Here is an 18,206-nt window from a genome sequence, read left to right as displayed (position 1 = left end):
AGGCTGGCATCTGTCCCTTTGACATTAAGTATACCTCAAAATTGTGGTAACAGATACCTAACATTTACCACCTTAACCACCTTTACGGAACCGTTTAGTAGTGTTAACTATATTGACAGTTGTGAAAAGACCTCTAGAACTTCTTAATCTTGCAAAACAGAAACCGTTCCACTGAACAAGTCCCCCTTCCCCACCCTGCTGCAGCCGAGGTTGCTGGATTCCTCTGGGGACCTCACAGACCTGGGATCCTGGAACACTTCTCTGTGCTTGTTTCACTCGGTGCAGTGTCCCCAAGTTGCATCCTTCTCTTCAGAGACTGCTGGTCAACTGTGCGTATATGCTAGATAAATAACGCTGCGGTGAGGCTGGGTGTGCTGAATCTCTTCGAGATCTGGGCTTCAGTTCTTTGGGGGTACAGATCCAGGTTGCCAGATCACTTTTCATTTTTTGAGGAACCTCCATACCGTTTTCCACAGCGACCACATTATACATTCTCACCAACAGTACACAGGCGTTCCAATTTCTCTGATCCTGACCAACACCTGTTCTTTTTTTTTTCCCTTCAACTTTGTGGAGTTGAAATGCATTAATCGTAGCAGCCAGAGACGCACCATTCCGTTCCCCTCCTGAGACCCTGACGCAGGAGCATGGTGGACAGCCTCCTGCCAGGGCCCTTCCTTAGACCGACCGAGGTGTTCGTGCTGCAGCTACCCTGTCTCCCGGCGGCACCCAGCCACGGACGGACCAAGGCGGGCGGGCGAAGCCAGGTCATGTCTGCCCACCTCGACTTTTTCCACGAGGAAGCCCAGCCTGGCCAGGACGTTCCCAGGTTGCCCTGCAGGCTGGGCTTTTCTAATCAACCCTCCCTCCTTCCTCTTCTCTGTCCACACGGGCCTGCCCCCTCCCTTTAACCCTCATTGTGTTTCCCCCAATAAACTCCTGCAGCTGATTTTGTCTTGGCATCTGCCTCTTCGACACACAGGATTTTGGGAAAAAGTGAAATTAGATGTTTAGCCCACTGTCTTAAGAAAGAAGTCACTATGAAGTTTTTGCGTTCTTTAAAGATTACACATTTCAAGTTTCATTTGACTATGGGAAAATAAGTTACTTCTAACACATTTATTATCTGAGAGAAAATTTATTTATTCTAATTTACTGAAACTTAAAATATTCCATCAAATTACCCAGGAAAATCCAGGTAGCAGAAATATTTAACACATTTCTTCAGGACATCTCAAACAAGTTTTAAAAGGCCACAGAATGATCTATAAATCTGCCACTGAAATCACTTCCATGTTGTGCAAGTGCAGAAGTGAGCAGAGGTGCAGTCTGCCCTCCCTGTGGCTGCGCGGGAGTTCAGGTCACGTGTAAGTATGACTGTGAGGTGCCAAGTCACCTGAGGAATCATCCCCATTTCAATTGTGGACCCAAAGCAGCAAATCATACGTGCCCCAGAAGGGAACATCTTCCGTGTGTGTGGGGGGACAGGCACATGCCAGGGGAAGGCCGACTCCGCCACATGGGGGACGAATGTTAGAAGTCTGCCGTCGTCGGTAATACAGAAACATACACAGTCTTCATGTTCAAAGTCTTCATGGGGATTTCTTCCGTAATTTCTAGAATGGGAAGATCAAAAAAAAAAAAAATGTTCTACCTGTTCTGTATATTTAAAAACTGTTGACTGTGGATAGGATCTGGCCTTACCCTAAGGAGTCTGGTCTTTGTCCCATCTCCTAGGGGACCCTCTAGACCCTTGGGACTTCATGAGTGATGGGAGTGTTTTGTTTATGGTGGGCCCTGAATACCCCTCATAGTTTCTGCTAATGAGGTGACTCATGTGACTTAGGGCAGACACTTTCAGTCGCGTAGTACGCCCGCGTAGAAACAGTGCGGCCGGGTGGCCAATGAACCAGCTGTGCCAGGTAATGAAGCCGCACTGCAAACTCTGGACCGCCCAGGCTTGGGGAGCTTCCCAGGTCGGCAACACACTGCGTATTACTGCCACACAGCGGGGCCAGAAGGAGGGAACACTGCCCACGACTCCTTGGGAGAGGGCAACTGGAAGCCCCATGTCTGGACCCCTCCCACATTTGGTCCTCTGTACCTTTTCCTATAACCTAAGTTCAGCAGTTTCCAGTGAGTTCTGTAAATCCTGCTAGCAAATTACCAAACCCGAGGGTGATTTTGGGAAACCCACTGAACTTACAGTTGGCAGAAGTGACAGTGGTCTTGTGTGGTCTCTTCCCTGAGTTTGTCAAAGGCGCCTAACTCCCTACAGTTTGGGCGAAGTCTTGGGCAGACCTTCTGGAGGAATGCCCCTCAACCTAACTAGCCCTGCGTGCTGGCCCAGACATCTGCATACCCTGCCCCAAACAGGTGTTTCCTAGGTCCACAGAGAACCACCATGGTCTCTAAATATTAACTCCCTACAGCAAGAGGAATCGCCGTGTTTGGGTCTGGGGAAGTATGAGGGGGCACGGTAAGCCTGTAACATCTTACGAGGCCAGAACACAGAGTTACCAAAACTGAAGGCTCGTGTAAGAGAATATGGGAGCTGATACAGCCAATGACAGATACGCTGAGCATCTAAAAGTATAAAACAAATGTAACTGATTAAAACACACTGAATAGAGGGCGCCCGGGTGGTTCAGTGGGTTAAGCGTCTGCCTTTGGCTCAGGTCATGATATTAGGGTCCTGGGATCGAGCCCCCAGTCAGGCTCCCTGCTCAGTGCAGTCTGCTTTTCCCTCTCCCTGTGACCCTCATGCTCACACTCCCCCTCTCTCAAAAAAAGTAAAATCTTCAAAACACACTGAATAGATAAAAACCCAAAAAGAGAGAAAAGAAAACCTTAAAATGCTCTTTGCCCACTGGGGAGGCATTTTGCTTCGAGCAGACCTGAATTCAAAGGGAGGGACCAACATTCTCTACAAACAGCTCTCGTCCCAGCAGGAATACGACATCGCTCCTGAAGCTGCCTCTGTTGTAGATAACTACAGGGCCTGGAGATGATACTGAGCATCTCGTGAAACAAGCAGGAAGCCACTATGTGATCCTTCTAATGTACCGAATTAGTACTATTTTACAAAAGACAACATTGAAAGGAGAAACACAATGAAAATGAGGCTGGGCAGAGACACTGGGCTGGAAAGAGCCCCAGGCTTCTCGGGGATCAGACCATTGAGCCTTTGAGGTCTCAGGGCACGGAGAGGTCGCATTGGGACCACAAGCAAGGCCTGCTTTGTGAGCCACAGGCAGAATCTCACAAACATGGTGGTGCCCTGGTCAGTGTCGACCAGGTGCCTGCACGAACACAGAACCAGAGACAACGATGCCTCTTCATGTCCACGGCTCGGCTGCCCCTGGGAACCAGCGCACATGGGGGATAAGAAAGCGGAGGTAAGTTTCACCCACGCAGAACAAGACAGAAGAGCCAAGTATATTGGAGGCAAAGTGAAAGGAGCCTGCTGATGGGAGGACAGCCTGTGGACATCACTGGAGGCAGACAAGGGCCCAAACAGGCAGGATCTTGTGCGTCCAGAGATGATTCTGAAGCATTAGCTAATGGTGAGCCGTGGGGACTCTGAGCAGGGACATCATCAAGGGAGGAACACACCGGAGACAACTCTGGTAGAGGTGGACTGGCCGCTTCGACAGAGGATGGGGCCCTAAGCCAGCGAGGGTTGCAGACACAGGGAGCCTCTGAGAGCAAAGTGGAGGCACAGAGTTGTGTCTGGTTAGAGAGGAACCCGGGTACAACGGAGGCTTGAGTCTAACAACGGAGCAGAGAATTGTAAAGTGTAATAGAAAACATAAAAAAAAAAAAAAGCTGAGCAAGGGAAGAAAATGAGGGAAATCTCTAGGCCAAAAATCATGAATCCCAAGATGTACCTGAACATTTTGGTTTTCTGTTGGTCCTGGTGGCCTAAAGCTTTGGCACTAAAGGTTATCAAAGTGAGACAAGAAAAACCCTGGGGTCTACAGACTGGGAAGTCCAGTGAACCGTCCTCCCCACAAATGCTGGGGCCTCGAATAAGGAACCCACAGCAAGAGTGCATTTCAAACAGATCTCTCACCACCGAGAAGACAGTTAAGAGAATGCAGGGGGTCTGAGTCATGGCCTTCCAGAAGATGTGCCCATGTTCTATTTCCCGGAAACTGTCTGTGACCACAGAGGCTGAGGCCGGGGTGATGGGGTTACAAGTTCAGGACGCCTGGAACCACCAGAAGTGGGAAGAGGCAAAGACCAGATTCTGCCCTGGAGCCTCCAAAGAGGACACCGCCCTGCTAACACCTGGCCTCTGGCCTCCAGAACCAAGAAGACACTTGGGGGTCTCATAGCCCCAGCTTATGACAATCTGTCTGGTCAGCCTCAGCAAACCCTATGGAGAACCTGCCTCACTCAGCCTTGCTGTGGGCCAGGGACAGAGAGGACACAGCCCCATGAGGTTCTGGACCTCGTGCTGTCCAAACACTCTCTGTGGCCCCAAGTCACTGAGTTGTAATGGGCTTGGGTTGACAGCATCCCCAAACAACAACAGAGATGCTCCTTTACACGCAGCTTCAACAGAAACACCACCAACTGCTGTCGTCAGGATTCTAGAAACAACCAAAGGTTTACAGAAACCACGCGCATGCCACATCAAGAAAAAGGCAACTTGTGGTAGGAAGGTCTGTGGTTGTCCCACTTGGGCTTGGCTGCCCAGCCCTCCCAGCCCGAGGACCCCGTTGTCCCAGGAGGAACAGAGCAAAGGCACCGTGTGTGTCCTAACCCGACCGGGGGCCGTCTGGGGGGCCTGCAGAGGGTGCTTGTCTCCGTTTTGCCGAACCTGGAACTCAGCCAGGGAGGAAAATCGCAGGCATCACTGGGAAATACTGTCAGGCAAACAACAAGCCCACAGCTGCTGCTGCTGGTGCAAGGTCGCAGATGCATCATGTGACAGAGGGCTTACAATCGGGGGGGAATGCTGAGGACGGCGCGATTCGGAAAGCCGCAAGCATGCCCAGGGCAGGATGCACACACAGAAAAGTGCCGGGAAGACGCCAAGCTTTCAATTCTGAACAAAATAAGAGCTTTTCTGGCCAAATCTGGCTGATGAGGGCCGAGCTGAGGGGCAGTGAAGACATCCCGAATAAACAAAAGCACCAGGTGTCTGGCACCACCAGAGGGCCTTGGGCGGGGCAGCAAGGACGCTGATGGTAACCGCCACCTGATGCCGCATGTCTGGTTTATAACTCTATTTTCTGTTTTCTAGAGGATTTAAAAGACAAATACATAAAGCACAATTAAGAATTTATGTTTTGGGACACACGAAGCAGTTTCCCCGACAAGAATACAAACAGGGGCAGAGTTTTTGAAACTAAAGTCAAACTGGTATTGATTCAAATCAGACCGTTGTTAATTTAGGATGTTAACTGTAATCCCTGTGGTAAACACTAAGAAAATAGCAAAAGAGAAATACACAAAAGGAAGTGAGAAGGGAATTGAGATAGTGCGCCTACAAAAAAAAAAAACCAACTGGACACCCAAGGAGGAGGCAATTTAGGAGGACACGAGGGAGAAAACAGGTGCAAGACTTCCAGAACAAAAATCCCAGCAAAATGGCACAAGTCCTCCCTGATTAGTAAGTACATTTTTTTTTTTTTTTAAACCAGGGCCTAACCAGCCTGGAGGAAGGGATGTACCAGGTCCAGCCCTGCCAGGCCCTCTCTCATCAGAGGAAGAAACAGAGAAGCTGGGGTCATGGCCCAGGGACACAGGGTCCCTGGAGACTGAGCACTAATCACACAGCTGCAGAACAAGTCCCATCCCCTGTGGGCTCCTACAGGACAACAACAGGGTTAGAGCCGGAAGACGCAGAAGCATGGACACCTCTGATGCCAGACAGACACACAGCCTCACCCCAACTTTTCACCTCAGGTCAGACTGTCAACAAAAAGCCACGAGGCATCCTGAAAGGCAACAGAACCACTGCAGGGGGAGACACAGCGACCTTCACACTAGGCGCAGACGCAGCAGAGCGGCAGGGACCAATCACCAGGGTTCACACACCAAGGCTCTAGCGGGTGAAGGAGACGCGCTTGGGGACTGATGGGCAGTGTGCGCACAGAGGTGGGTGTTCTGAGACGGAGTGAAGAAGCTCTTTTACCAAAACACGTACACATTCAAACTGCAGCGAACCAAAGACAAGACATAACTTTGGGCACTTTTTCACCAGCACTGAGGTGCCAGATCCCGTCAGAGCGTCCAGCAGACCCAGGCTGCAAGGCTGAATGAACAAACAGGTTTGAGTTATGGTGACGGGAGGGATGGCCACACAGAGAAGCTGTTTGGAGAAAGGGCTCCAGGCGCAGCCACACGATGGGGAGTGCCCTGGCGGGTGAAGAGAACGGGGCTGATGGGGCCGGCAACTCTGGGACGCTGAGACCAGAGTGGCTTTGGGGAGAGGCACACGAGCCGAGCCAGGGGCCGCCGCCGTCCCCTTCCCGAGTGACCGGGCTCTCCGCTCTTGGGCACTCGCTGAGAAAAAGCCTGCAGGCATGCCCTGCACGCGGTGGAGGTGGCAACACAATGCCAGATACGAGCTTCCCACGAGCTGCTGTTTGACAATATTGTCATCGTTCGATCCTTGGGGAAGAGAATGATCTTAGAATCAGCAAACGGTGCTAATTTATCTAGAAGCATGTGTTTCTAATTGCTTACCAATATACTCTTAAGGTTATTTTCAAAAGTGAAAAGCAATCATCCTTTTAATTAATTTAACACTGTAGTATGGCAAATTTCTGGAGAAAGGGGAAAAAAAAAAAGACACCAGAAAACCAGAAATGAAGCAGATGTAACACAATCTGTCACCTCACCGTGTGTCTGAGTCTCGTTCAGAAACAGCTTGAGCTTCCTGCTGCGAAGGCCAAACACCTTGGCTGCCTCATACAGAAGGCCCTGGTGAGTGAGTCCGTTCTGCCCACGTGGGTTTTCCAGCAGGAGCGTGCCCACCGTTCCCTTCACACACTCTGCGGAAGAGACCACCGCTGGGTCAGGTCCCGAGAGCGCACCCCCCTCCCAGCCCCCCACTGGCCGCCGGCCCCTGTGCAGAGTGGAGGCTCCAGGAGCCAGCAGGGCCCAGAGAGCTGGGCATCCAGTCTGCAGAGGGGAAAGGGCAGGGAAAACGGAAATCCCAACAGGTATAAAGGCCCGCAGCTGGGGAAGAGATGCTCCGTAAACACATGCTGTGCACGGTGAGGGCCCAATATATCAAGGAAAAATAAATATCCACCTAGTCTGCTGACCGAGGCATAGATGTGCACAACAGATTTCAAAACACTTTCCAGGAAAAAAAAGTAAGGCAAAAAACATGTAAGTGGCTCGGCACTTAGTTCCACTTCATTTGACAATAATGTTTATGTGCCGGTTTACCCCATCTCCTGACTCTGCCGATGGAGAGTGTTTCCACATAAACACACCAAGAGAAGCAAGCCTGCGTGTGCTCTCCAGGGCAGATGGGAGTGCGCACCTTAAGGCACCACATCCGAGGCAGACCGTGAAAGGAAACCCCGACGCCAGCCCCCCACGACCCGCCGGCCGCCGGCGCAGGGTTGGCGGCCGGGGGGGGGCGCACCTTGAGGGCCTGCGTTCAGGAGCTGCAGGTTGATGTAGTGGCAGAGCGCAGTGCTGGGGCCGTCCACCACAGCGGGGGCAGAACCCGCTCCCACTCTAAGTGTTTTCCCACTAAGACTCAGTAAGTCGGTCTGGTTTCGTATTTCTAGAAATAACAACAAAGAGAGCAACGACAAATCACTCTTGCAGGCTATACAGTGCAGAGCTGAAGTTATTCACTTGTTTCTCCTTAATTATTAAACTATCCTTTATCTTTGCAGTGATGCTTTCCACTTAATTTCTCTTTATCAGATGAGGCTTAAATGACATGCAAATAGCAGACGTGAATGTTGCAAAACCGCGTAATAGCAATAACAAAAATACATGGCAAATTGTTTTTTCTTTTAGTATTTTCCCTGATATTATAGATTCTCTTAAAATCTCCTACGTCAGAACACTAAACTTCGCTGTGAAAAGAAGGCTTATACTAAAACATGGTAATTATAGTCAGAAGAAAACGGATCATTTGATTCGGGAACACATGTGAAAAACAGCAAGACACAGGGAACACATGCAGATCTCATTGACCTAAAACTGAACACTGCTGAGGGTCGCAACCGTGGCTGGGACAGGTCCCCGGGGAACAGGGGCTGTAGGACCTCCACTCTGGACCCGCATCTGGGCCGGGTCACAAAGGGTGATGGCATCTGACACCGCGAGCCTGCCCTAGTCTCTGCCCATCTGGCGGCTCCTCCATCACAGCCCAGCAGCTCGCCTGTGTTTGTTGGCCAATTACATCTCTTCTTTTAGGCTATTTAGAATTTCCTGAAAATGAGCATCCAGATTCTTACTAAAGAGGGTGTACTCATCTTACATGGCTGCCATTAAGAATCACAAACACGGGGCTTAGAGCAACAGAAACCTACTGGCTCTGATCCTGGAGGTGAGACGTCAAAATCGGGGTGTTGCGTGGGCCCTGCCCCCTTGGAAGCCTGCAGGGTGGCCCTCCCCATCCTCTTCCTAGCTCCTGGAGGCTCCCAGACGTCTGCTTGCAGTTCCCCAATTCCAGCTCTGCTTTTGTCATCACATGGCTGTGTCCCTGTGTGGTCCTGGGAACATCCCTCTTATCTAATCACACTGGCAACAACCCTGTCTCCAAAGGTCACATTTGGTGGTATGCAGGGGAAGGACTTCAACATGTCTCTCTCTTAATTTAGGCTCGTCTTACTGAGGATCTGGGTCTAGTTAGACACAGACACTATGCTTACTAAAGTCAAAGCACAGCAGGGTGTCTCAGAGGCCTGGACCCCAGCCCGTGGCCAACAGAGAGTAGACAGGACGGGAGGCTCCATCTCCTGAGGGGCACAGAGACGCTGTCCATCTGGGCAGGGATGAGGGCAGGTTCACAGTGTCAGATGCTGTCACCATCCCAGCAGGTGCACAGAGACACTGTGGCAGGGCTGCTGAGGGCCGGGCCAATCCAGACTCAGGAGGAAGGCATGGCTGTGGAGCAGAACCAATACCAAACGACCCACTTCGCGTCAGAGGACAGCTCCCGACTTTCTACGTACCTGTGGCACCATGGAGGACAGCCAGCTCGGTATTTTTCACACCAAAAATACTAGTAATAACACTCTTCAGCTTTAAAAGGTCCAACCTGTTATCGCCTTTTGGATTTTCCAGAAGCAATACTCCACCTAAAGAACCACAAATATAAGTAAAACTGAAGGAAAAAGAAGTTAAATTTGAAAGAAAAATCCAGGAAAACGCCACTTATATGTTCCCTCTGGTCAACGTCTGCTCGTGTCTTTTCCCCACTGTCTAACTGGATCTTTTTTATTTTTTTTAAAGATTTTATTTATTTGGGGCGCCTGGGTGGCTCAGATGGTTAAGCGTCTGCCTTCGGCTCAGGTCATGATCCCAGGGTCCTGGGATTGAGTCCCGCAGCGGGCTCCCTGCTAGGCGGGGAGCCTGCTTCTCTCCCTCTGCCTCTGCCTCTCTCTCTCTCTCTCTGACTTTCATGAATAAATTAAAAAAAAAAAAATTAAGATTTTATTTATTTGACAGAGAGACACAGTGAGAGAGGGAACACAAGCAGGGGGAGTGGGAGAGGGAGAAGCAGGCTCCTCACCGAGCAGGGAGCCCCGTACGGGGCTCGATCCCAGGACCCTGGGACCATGACCTGAGCTGAAGGCAGACACTTAACAACTGAGCCACCCAGGCGCCCCTAACTGGATCTTTTTTAAACTGTGAATGGGGAGAGTTCTTCATGTACTTCGGACACACCTGGCGGGGGAAATGGTTTGTAAGGACCACCTCCTGCCTTGTAGCTCAAGCTTTCATCCTTTTCACAGGATCTTTCACAAAGCATAAATAAATAAATTATTGGTCGGACAACATACTCTATATGGTTTCAATCCCTAAATGTGTTGACGAGTTTTATGGCTCAGCCTACAATCCAGCTTGGTAAATGTCCTGTGGGAGCTTGAACAGAATGTGCATTCTGCTGCTGCTGGGTGAGCTGTTCCATTAATGTTCATTCAATTCTGGTTTTCTGTCTAGTTCTTCTATCGATTGTTGAAAGAGGTATATATTCATTTCAAACTGAAACTGAATTTTCTCATTCTCCTTTAAGGCTGTCAGTTCTCTCTTTTGTGGTTTGCAGCTCTGCTGTTAGGTGCATCCACATTTGGGATCTTTATGTTTTCCCTGTGGTTGACATTTGTAGCATTACTTAATGTCACTGGTGACTTTCTTTGCTATGAAGTCTACTGAAATGAACATAAACATTCTTGCTTTGTTTTTTAAAAATTTTTAAAAAAAGATCTTATTCATTTATTTGAGAGAGAACACACACATGGCGGGTGGCGGGGCAGAGAGGAGGGAGAAGCAAACACCCCACTGGGCAGGGAGTCTGATGCGGGGCTCAATCCCAGGACCCTGAGATCATGATCTGAGATGAAGGTAGACGTTTAACTGACTGAGCCACCCAGGTGCCCCTTCTTGCTTTTTTTGATTAATGCTTGTATGGTATGTCTTTTTATTTTTAATCTAACTGTACTGTTATATTTGAAGACTTCCTTATATATTGCATATAGCTGGTAATGTGTTTTTCTAAGTCTGCCAATCTCTATTAGTTGGTCTATTTAGAACCGTTTATATTTAGTGTAATTATTTTTTTTTTTTCAAAATTATATTTATTTATTTGACAGAGAGAGCACACAAACAGGGGGAGTGGTAAGCAGAGGGAGAGGGAGAAGCAGGATCCCCACTGAGCAGGCAGCCCGACGTGGGCCTTGATCCCAGGATCTTGACCTGAACCAAAGGCAGACGCTTAACTGACAGCCACCCAGGCGCCCCTATTATTTTTTAAAAGTAATCTCTATGCCCGAGGTGGAACTTGAACTCACAACCCGGCGATCAAGAGTCACATGCTCCCTCAAATGGGCCAGCCGGACCCCTCCCCCATTTAGTGTAATTACTGACGGTAAACTTAAGCTTTCCCTCTTATTTTCTGCTTTCCACTTGTTCTGTTTTCTTTCTCTAGGCTCCCTGTGGGTTACATGAACATATTTTAGAACTCCCATTTTTATTTCTGTAGTGTTTTTGTGTGAATCTCCAGAACAGGCTGTTTTAGTGGTTGCACTAGGTGGTACCTCATCTGCACATAACAACTTGCCTACTGGTGTTGGCATTTGACCAGTTTGAGGGACGCACAGAAACCTGACCTCCCTTCCCTCACTTTGCTCTTCCCTACTTTCAATTTTCTTTTTTTTCTTTAAAGATTTTATTTATTTGACAGAGAGAGACACAGCGAGAGAGGGAACACAAGCAGGGGGAGCGGGAGAGGGAGAAGAAGGCTTCCCGCGGAGCAGGGAGCCGGACGCGGGGCTCGATCCCAGGACCCTGGGATCATGACCTGAGTCAAAGGCAGCCACTTAACCATCTGAGCAACTCAGGTGCCCCTCTACTTTCAATTTCCTTAAATATTTCTTGCATATACACTGAGATGTTATAGTTTTTGTTACAACCATCAAATAATTTAGAAAATTCAAGGAGAAAAGTCCGCTGAATTTACCTATATTTTGACTCTTTTTGTTGTTGTTTCTTCTGTCCTGATGTCCCTACATTTCTTCTTTTGTCATTTTCTTTGTTTTAAGAATTTCCTCTACCTATTCTTTTAGAATTAGTAATGCTAACAATGAACTCTTTTAGTCTCCCTTCATTTAGGGATGTCTTGATTTTCCCGTCACCATGAAAGAGATTTTGCTTGATACAGAGTTTTCGGTCGACAGTACTCCTCTTGTAGCATTCTGCCTTCTAGCCGCCAAAGTTTCTGACAAGAAATCCAATACTGTTCCAGTTGTTTTCCCCTGTAGGTTAGGGAGGCATACTCTCTCGCTGCTTTCAGGATGTCTTCTTTGTCTTCAGCTTTCAGAAGTCTGACTACGCCATGTCTCAATGTGAACTGAGTTTTTGGGTTATCGGGTATGGGGTTCTCTCGGCTTCTTGAATCTGTAGGTGTACATGTATTGCCAAATTTAGGAAGCTTTCAGCCATTATTTCTGATTACTTTTTCAGTCCTGTCGTTCCCTCTCTTTATCCCAGAATTCAGTGACAGAATATTAAACTTCTGTTAATATCCCATAGATCCTTAAGATTCTGTTCATTTTCTTCTGATTTTTAAAAAAAACTCTTTTGTTCAGACTGGGTAATTTCTATTGTTCTAGCTTCCATTTCACAGACTCTTTCCTGTCCCTTCTATTCTGCCGTTGTGCCCACCCACTGGGTTTTGTATTCTAGTCTTGTATTTATCAGTTTTAAAATCTTCATTTGATTCCTGATATCCACTTCTTAGCTGAGGCTTCCTATTTTCATTTGTTTCTTTTGTGTTTGTAATTGATCTGTGGAACATTTTTATTATGGCTGCTTTACATTCTGTCAGATAATTTTTTTTTTTTTTTAAGTAGGCTCCATGCTGGGGAGCCAAATGTGGGGCTTGAACTCAAAATCCTGAGATCAAGACCTGACCTGCCAAGGTAGGATGAAAGCCCCAGCTCACTGTGTGGGCTTCTCTGATACCACGAGGTGGTAGGGGCCTGAGGCTCCTGACAAAGGTCTAGCTCCCGACTTGGTCTTTGCCAGTGGGGCCAGTTTCTTCTGTTGTGTTTGGCTGGAATAGAACAAATACTGTCTAGAAGTTTTCTGTCTTGCTAGGCTGCGCCTCTCCTGGTTCTCTGTCTACAGAGAGCAGGATTTTGTTGGAGCGTTTTTGTCTGCATTAGGCATTTCCAGGTTGCCGGCTTCTTCAGCTCCAAGTCTGGGATCTATGAGGCAAAAGGAAAAGCCAGCCCTTTTCTCTCCCCCATCACACCCAAGGTGTATGCTTGTACTTTGTGGGAAGAATAGGGAAGAGCATGTCTACTCCATCTTCCTGGAAGTGCAAGTCCAATCATTTACTTTTGTGGATTCATTTTGATGGCAATTAGAAAGAGAAAGTTGTATGATTTTATTAATTCTCTTATAATAGTCTTAAAGACATTTATAGGTTTAACTAAAAAGCAAAGCACAAGCCATGGGATTAATTTACTCTTACCTTGCTCGCTGCCATTTGTATAGATGTTAAGATTGACATATGCACAAGCAGGACCAGGCAGGGATGATCCTCTGGTGATTGTAATTTCCAGGTCAGAACCCTTTAACTAAGCACATGAGAGCGTGGGACTGAGTAAGTGTGGCACTGACCAGTGTCACCAACTAACATAGCAGCTACTTCTCACACCTAGAACTCTGTAGGATTCTGCGAGCATATTCAATCTCATCACTAAAACAGTCAAAAGCTTTGACTTTTCACCTTGTTCTTTTAAAAACATGCAGAACAGAAAATGAAACCATCTTGTAACTTGCCCCACTGAAAAGACTAACAGTGACATCCAGCCCCTGCCTGTCTGTACCATCTGTCCCTTCTATAGAAAGGAGGAATGAAAAAAAAAAAAAGAAAGAAGGAATGAGACAAGGAATATATGGCAGAATCAGTGACTGATACAGAAAGGAACTCCTTCCCCTATTATAAATGACCTATTTCTGAATCATGGCCAGTATCTTCCATGTCCTGGTATCAGATTTTCATAGTTGCAACTAAAATGTGCCAACAAGAAATGAAACTGTAATTTTATGGAAAACCTACTACTACAAACATCAACGGCTCTTCAAATCAACTGTTGTTTGCTGTGCACAGTCAGTCCCAGAATCTACGACATCAACTTCTCTAGTTTCAGGAAAAGCAGGCCCACATAGCTCCTGGTCTCCTGGCAACCCTTACGTACCTCCTGGCTACCTTTCCCAGGAGAACTGCTGTGAGAACAGCTCCACCTTCCCTCCCTCTCCTCTCTGGACACCCCTCCCCAAACCCACCCAGTACTTCAGGACTGAGGACTATGCCAGTCACTACTGGGGGCAGAATATGAAGAGGTCACTCCACAAACAACGTAAAATCTAACCTTACATCTCTTCGCAGTTCAACAAACCCAGAACTCACCTGCGTTTCTTCTTGAATAAGGACTTTATCTGACATTGGAACTGGATACGGTTTCAAGGGAGCCTTTATAGTGGCAAATATGAACTCTGTGTGGCTTTCGATGACATTATTCAGATACTTCCCTTCAGACTTTGCTTTATAATAAACTGTTATTTCATCAGTTGGAACCAGATTGCACTGAAAGTACATACAGAAAATTTAAAAAGGAAGCACACTGTTAATCAAAATGTACGGTGATATTGAACAGGACTGATGACAGTCCTGTGCTGAATCATCATGGGAGCACACAGGCTCCTGCCCAATCCTCCTCTGAAACAAAGGAGTGACGGAGCAAAAACCCACTTACAAAACTCTGGACTGAGGTAGAGTTCACAAGCATTCCGGTACCTGCTGAAAGTGGGCTCCTGAGGCCCAGAACTACAGGTCTCAGACACGGACCTGAGGAGGGAGGGTGGGAGCCCCCGCCCTGGTCAGTGTGAGGGAGCCTCTCCTCGGAGCCGGGGATGGGAGACCTTCCTTGGGTAGGGGAGCCTGTGCTTTGGTGGGAGGTGGGGAAGCCCCTCCTCGGGGTTGAGGGATGGGGGCTCCTGGCTCCCTCACCTGGTGGGGCAGGCAACAGGCTTGGGCCCCTGCCCTGGCTCCCAGCTCCCCAGTGAGGAAGAACCACCCCTCTGTCCAGATCCAACAATGTCTCCCTGAGCTAGGAGCCCTTCCTCAGACACCCACTGTCCTCTCTGATGACCTGCGCCAGTAAGGAGAGCTATCTATCCGGATGATTCTGTGGAAACCCTGGGGAACTGAAAGAGGTGGACTAGGGGGACAGGTTGGCTGGAAGTTCCTGGTCAGAGAAACAAAAGAGCCATGTCCAGCTTGGGGCAAATGAGTAGGGAGTGGAAGGGGGCCTACTTTTCCTGCAGAGCACAATGTGAACAGACCATAAACCATTACTCAATTAACAGTGGTTTATATTACCTGCCTCTCCTGTCCTACCCAACAACCAAAAAACCAAACAACAACAACAAAAAATACGAAACAGTTAGCTTGTTCTTAATGTGACAAACTGACCTTTTTGCGAAGTTTCTGGATGCGATTGATGACCTCCCGAGCCACTCCTTCATCCACCATTGACTGGTCAGGGGTGACATCTAAGAGAACCAAAACCTGTAGGAATGAAGAGTGCATAGGACGACAATCAAACAAGGAGGAACAGTTATCTCAAACTCGGTACAATTGTACTTAAGTTAAATTCTGAGAAGTCTGTCATGTAGCACTAATTATTCTGAGCAAAGGAGATAAAATTAAGCTAGTTTCATTATGGTTCAGGTGCTTCTTTGTAAGGAGCTATTCCTTCCACTGGGACAGGTCCAGCGCCTCCATTTCTTCTGCGGGGGCCGCTCCCAGGATTAGGAGCGGTGAGTCTCCCGTGTAACTGCTCTTCGTCTGTGTGACGGGCAGTCACTGCCCTTGCAGGGAAGTGGGGTCGGGGCCACACAGCCCTTCACACCGCCAATGAGCCCGTGAGGGGCCCAGAGCAGCCCACTGTTTTCTTCAGCCAGGAGCCTTTTCAACCCTTAGTCCGTCAGTGTGATTCAAGACACGGTTTCTACAGGAGACCCCGACATGTTTGATAGGATTTAAACCGTCATCTTTGGGGCGCCTGGGTGGCTCAGTTGGTTAAGCGACTGCCTTCAGCTCAGGTCGTGATCCTGGAGTCCCGGGATCAAGTCCCGCATCGGGCTCCCTGTTTAGCAGGGAGTCTGCTTCTCCCTCTGACCCTCCCCCCCTCATGTGCTCTCTCTCATTCTCTCTCTCTCAAATAAATAAAATCTTTAAAAAAAATAAAATAAAATAAAAAATAAATAAACCGTCATCTTCTTCCCGACTTCATCTACTTCCTACGCCATCTGTCGTGAAGGACGTCGATGACGTAAAAATGCAGTGTTGCCGCGGGCACAGATGTAGTGAGGACGTGGTGTCACCGCCCACAAACGGGAATACACTTGTAAGTCAAGCACCAGCTGCATGGATGTTTCTTTCTTTTCTTAAAGATTTTATTTATTTGTCAGAGAGCGTGAGCACAAGCAGGGGCAGTGGTAGGGGGGAGAGGGAGAAGCAGGCTCCCCGCCGAGCAGGGAGCCCGAAGTGGGACTCAATCCCAGGACCCTGGGATCATGACCTGAGCTGAAGGCAGATGCTCAGCCGACTGAGCCACCCAGGCGCCCCAGCAGGAACGTTTCTGAGGAAATTTAATCAGAAACTTGCTCTACTTCATGAGGGCAGAACTGGAGATGGGTGGCGAGGAGGGGCAGGGCCAGCCCAGCCAACAGTACATGAACTGTGTCAGCAATCTCAGAAGACCAGGACACTTCCTTCACTGACTTCGTCAGGCTGGCCGCCATCAGGGTGTGGGCTCTTCATGCCGTCTGCCCACATGGAGCTCGGCCTACATCTAATTCAAGCCACTGCAAAAGGCTTGAGGAGTTTGAGGAGGCTGGCCTTCCTCACATGGTACTCCCCACGTCCTGTGCACATGGTTATGCACAGAGGAACTCCCACAAGCCCCCCACGCCCAACCTAGAGATCTTATGACCTGTCTGCCAGAAAAGTCTGGTCAAGAGCAAAGAGAGGGGGCGCCTGGGTGGCTCAGTCGTTAAGCGTCTGCCTTCAGCTCAGGTCATGGTCCCAGGGTCCTGGGATCGAGCCCCGCACCGGGCTCCCTGCTCGGCCAGGAGCCTGCTGCTTTCTCTCCTGCTCCCCCTGTTTGTGTTCTCTCTCGCTGTGTCTCTGTCAAATAAATAAATAAAATCTTAAAAAAAAAAGCAAAGAGAGATTGCTCTGATCCATCACGACAAAAAGCACTGACCCCAGAATCCAAAACTGCTGCACATCCTCCTCCAGGATGTGCCTCCCCAACCTGACTCCACGCCAGGCTTCGGAAAGGAGCCCGTCTCTGTGCTCATTTCTACCAGATAACTTACCAAGCAGAAGAGTAAGAACTGGCTTACTTTTCTGTCTCTATGACTGGCTCATTCCTTGAAGGGTGGGGTTACGTCTTATTCATTTTTGTAGGACCCAACACTTAGGACAGTTGCAAGCAGAGGTGACAAAATGTCTATTTACATATATGCTAAAGAAATGCGCATGTAGGGACAGGGTGCCTGGGTGGCTCAGTAGGTTAAGCATCTGCCTTTGGCTCAGGTCATGATCCCAGGGTCCTGGGATTGAGTCCCACATCAGGCTCCCTGCTCAGCGGGGAGTCTGCTTCTTCCTCCACCTCTCCCCCCTGCTTGTACTCTCTCTCAAGTAAATAAAATATTAAAAAAAAAAAAAAAGAAAAGAAATGCGCATGTTAAGAGCATACAATGGAATAATTTAATAAAGCCAATCTAAAATGAATATCTGGTTTATTGTACTCTGAGACCAGCTGTCAACACTCAGGAAAGGCACAGGCAAATTACCTTTTCCCCTTATGTTATCTTTTGGTAAAGAAACATTCTAGGGAAGAGAAAAATACCTGGGCATCCGAGTGCGCTTCATATCGCGTCGTCCCTCCTATCATCTGATCAAAGGTGTACAGGAGGCGGATGTCCTCTTCATGCAGCTCATGGCCTTCTACAACAATGGTTCCTGTTGGAGAAGCAATTGCCACTGTGAGTCAGCCCCTCCGCATCCTCCTCTTCACACCTCCCAGCTACAGCACATTATGCCAATTTTCACAGCATCAAGCTGCAGAGACTTCGAGAGGTCATGTTCTCCTGACTCATATCCTTTATACTTCCCCATACTGCCTTGAGGACAGTTAAACCACCAACGTCTCCCGTGTAAATGACTCCCCAGGTCCAAAGGCATGTGCTTCCCCACCATAAACACAGAGCAGAGTGATGTACTGAAGACAGCAGGCTGCAGAGTCCAAGCGGACCCAGGGCCACCACTCACTGGCTGCAGGACCCCGGTGCTCCACTATCTGCTGAGCAGGGTGGGGCGAGGATGAAGTGAACAGGGTCAGGTTCTGGGCACCATCCTCCCACAGCAGGCAGAATGCATGAACGGGGGCAGGGGGGAGGGGGTGGCAGAT

The 18,206-nt window shown here is 48.6% G+C and overlaps 1 protein-coding gene across 3 annotated transcripts in view; it reads right to left on the bottom strand.

The window, feature by feature from the left end:
* Nucleotides 1–1,104: 1,104 nt before the first annotated feature.
* The window catches only part of IARS1 (isoleucyl-tRNA synthetase 1), a 68,110-nt gene continuing 51,008 nt past the window's right edge, over nt 1,105–18,206 (bottom strand). For all 3 annotated transcript variants that reach the window (XM_035029275.1, XM_035029273.1, XM_035029274.1), the window contains 8 exons: nt 17,646–17,758; nt 15,197–15,292; nt 14,132–14,308; nt 13,190–13,295; nt 9,165–9,290; nt 7,616–7,759; nt 6,858–7,010; nt 1,105–1,616 (listed from right to left, as the gene is read on the bottom strand). In XM_035029275.1, the coding sequence (XP_034885166.1) occupies nt 1,534–1,616; nt 6,858–7,010; nt 7,616–7,759; nt 9,165–9,290; nt 13,190–13,295; nt 14,132–14,308; nt 15,197–15,292; nt 17,646–17,758 (998 nt within the window). In that variant the 3' untranslated portion in view covers nt 1,105–1,533. The remainder of the gene's footprint in view (nt 1,617–6,857; nt 7,011–7,615; nt 7,760–9,164; nt 9,291–13,189; nt 13,296–14,131; nt 14,309–15,196; nt 15,293–17,645; nt 17,759–18,206) is intronic.

This window comes from Mirounga leonina, unplaced genomic scaffold (genome assembly GCF_011800145.1).
Source record: "Mirounga leonina isolate KUSES-001 unplaced genomic scaffold, KU_Mleo_1.0 Mir_224, whole genome shotgun sequence".
Classification (NCBI taxonomy): domain Eukaryota; kingdom Metazoa; phylum Chordata; class Mammalia; order Carnivora; family Phocidae; genus Mirounga; species Mirounga leonina.
This window is presented reverse-complemented; position numbering and strand designations above follow the sequence as displayed.